This window comes from Gadus macrocephalus, chromosome 16, assembly GCF_031168955.1.
Source record: "Gadus macrocephalus chromosome 16, ASM3116895v1".
Lineage (NCBI taxonomy): Eukaryota > Metazoa > Chordata > Actinopteri > Gadiformes > Gadidae > Gadus > Gadus macrocephalus.
In genome coordinates, this window is record NC_082397.1 from 29,891,538 (window position 1) to 29,892,781 (window position 1,244).

Below are 1,244 nucleotides of genomic sequence, written 5' to 3' on the forward strand. Positions count from 1 at the left end.
AGAGCCAGCAGGCCGGTCCAGATACACTCCTACTCTGGTGGAGCCAGCGGGGGGGGGAGGGAGGGCTGTCTCTGTACCGTCGTACCGGGCAGAGTAACCATCACCAGGACAATAAAGACCCCAGGACTTGTTGTTCCGTCCAAGCTTACTGTCACCACCATCTCCTCTCCTTGTGATTCCTCTGTATGTCACTCCTATCCAAACCCGTCCTTCCCACTCTACCTCCCAGTAACAGCGGCCAGTCAGAGCCTCTCTACCCAACACCTGGGGCCAGTAGTCAAATCTGTCTGGGTGATCCGGATACGACTGGTCCCCTCCAACCCACGTCACCTTCCTGTTGTCCTCAGACAGAGAGAGGAGTCTGTAGGCCGTGTTGGGGTCCAGTGTGAGGTCACAGGCATCTGAGGGAGAACCAGACATGATGAGCTGCTGAACCGCTCTTCATCCTCATCATCCTCATCATCACTAGTACTGTTCTCCTGCGCTCTGTGTACATATACATAGATATGAACACATACATACATATACATATGTACACATACATAGATACACACACCTCAACAATAACGTTATGAAAACATCAACAACAATATTATGAATACATCAACAACAATGTTATGAAAACATCAACAACAGTGTTATGAATACACTCATTCATCACTAGTACTGTTCTCCTGAACATGACATGTGTGGGGGGGGGGGGGGGGGGGTCATGTGATGATAGTTACACTATTGCTACATCAACAACAAACATCTCTCCTTGGATCCAGGACTTACCAAAGACAAGCAGCTCAGCGCTGTGATTGGCCGTGCCAGCGCTGTTGCTCGCCATGCAGCAGACCGTGTTCACGCCATACCTCCCACCTCTGACGAAGAGGAAGCCCCTCTCCACCCAGGCCTCTGATTGGTCGTCTGTGCCGTCCCTCTCCAGGGGCCTGCCGTTGTGGAGCCACTCTACTGTGGGCTCCGGCGTGCCGCCGGCGTGGCAGGTGTAGCGGGCCGTTTGGCCCACGGGCAACACGTGGGTAGAGGAGTGGAACTCTGTGATGCTGGGGGCCTCCTCCTCCTCCTCCGTGGGCATCACTGAACCTGAAGAAACCAGGAGGAGAGGAGTGAACGTCTACAACACGGATCTAGAGATGCAGCGTCAGACACTCCCTTCACTCTCTCCTAACACCCGTCCACTAGAGGGCGATCCAGGGGATTCACACCCAGTATTCTGGCCTGCCTTTTCATACATGATT

General features: G+C 53.3%; 1 protein-coding gene across 1 annotated transcript in view; it reads right to left on the reverse strand.

Annotated features, from left to right (window-relative positions):
- Positions 1 to 257: 257 nt before the first annotated feature.
- The window catches only part of LOC132474140 (uncharacterized), an 11,375-nt gene continuing 10,388 nt past the window's right edge, over positions 258 to 1,244 (reverse strand). The window contains exons 8-9 of the mRNA XM_060074689.1: positions 778 to 1,089; positions 258 to 486 (exon numbers count right to left, since the gene is read on the reverse strand). Coding sequence (XP_059930672.1) covers positions 392 to 486; positions 778 to 1,089 — 407 coding nt within the window. The 3' untranslated portion in view covers positions 258 to 391. The remainder of the gene's footprint in view (positions 487 to 777; positions 1,090 to 1,244) is intronic.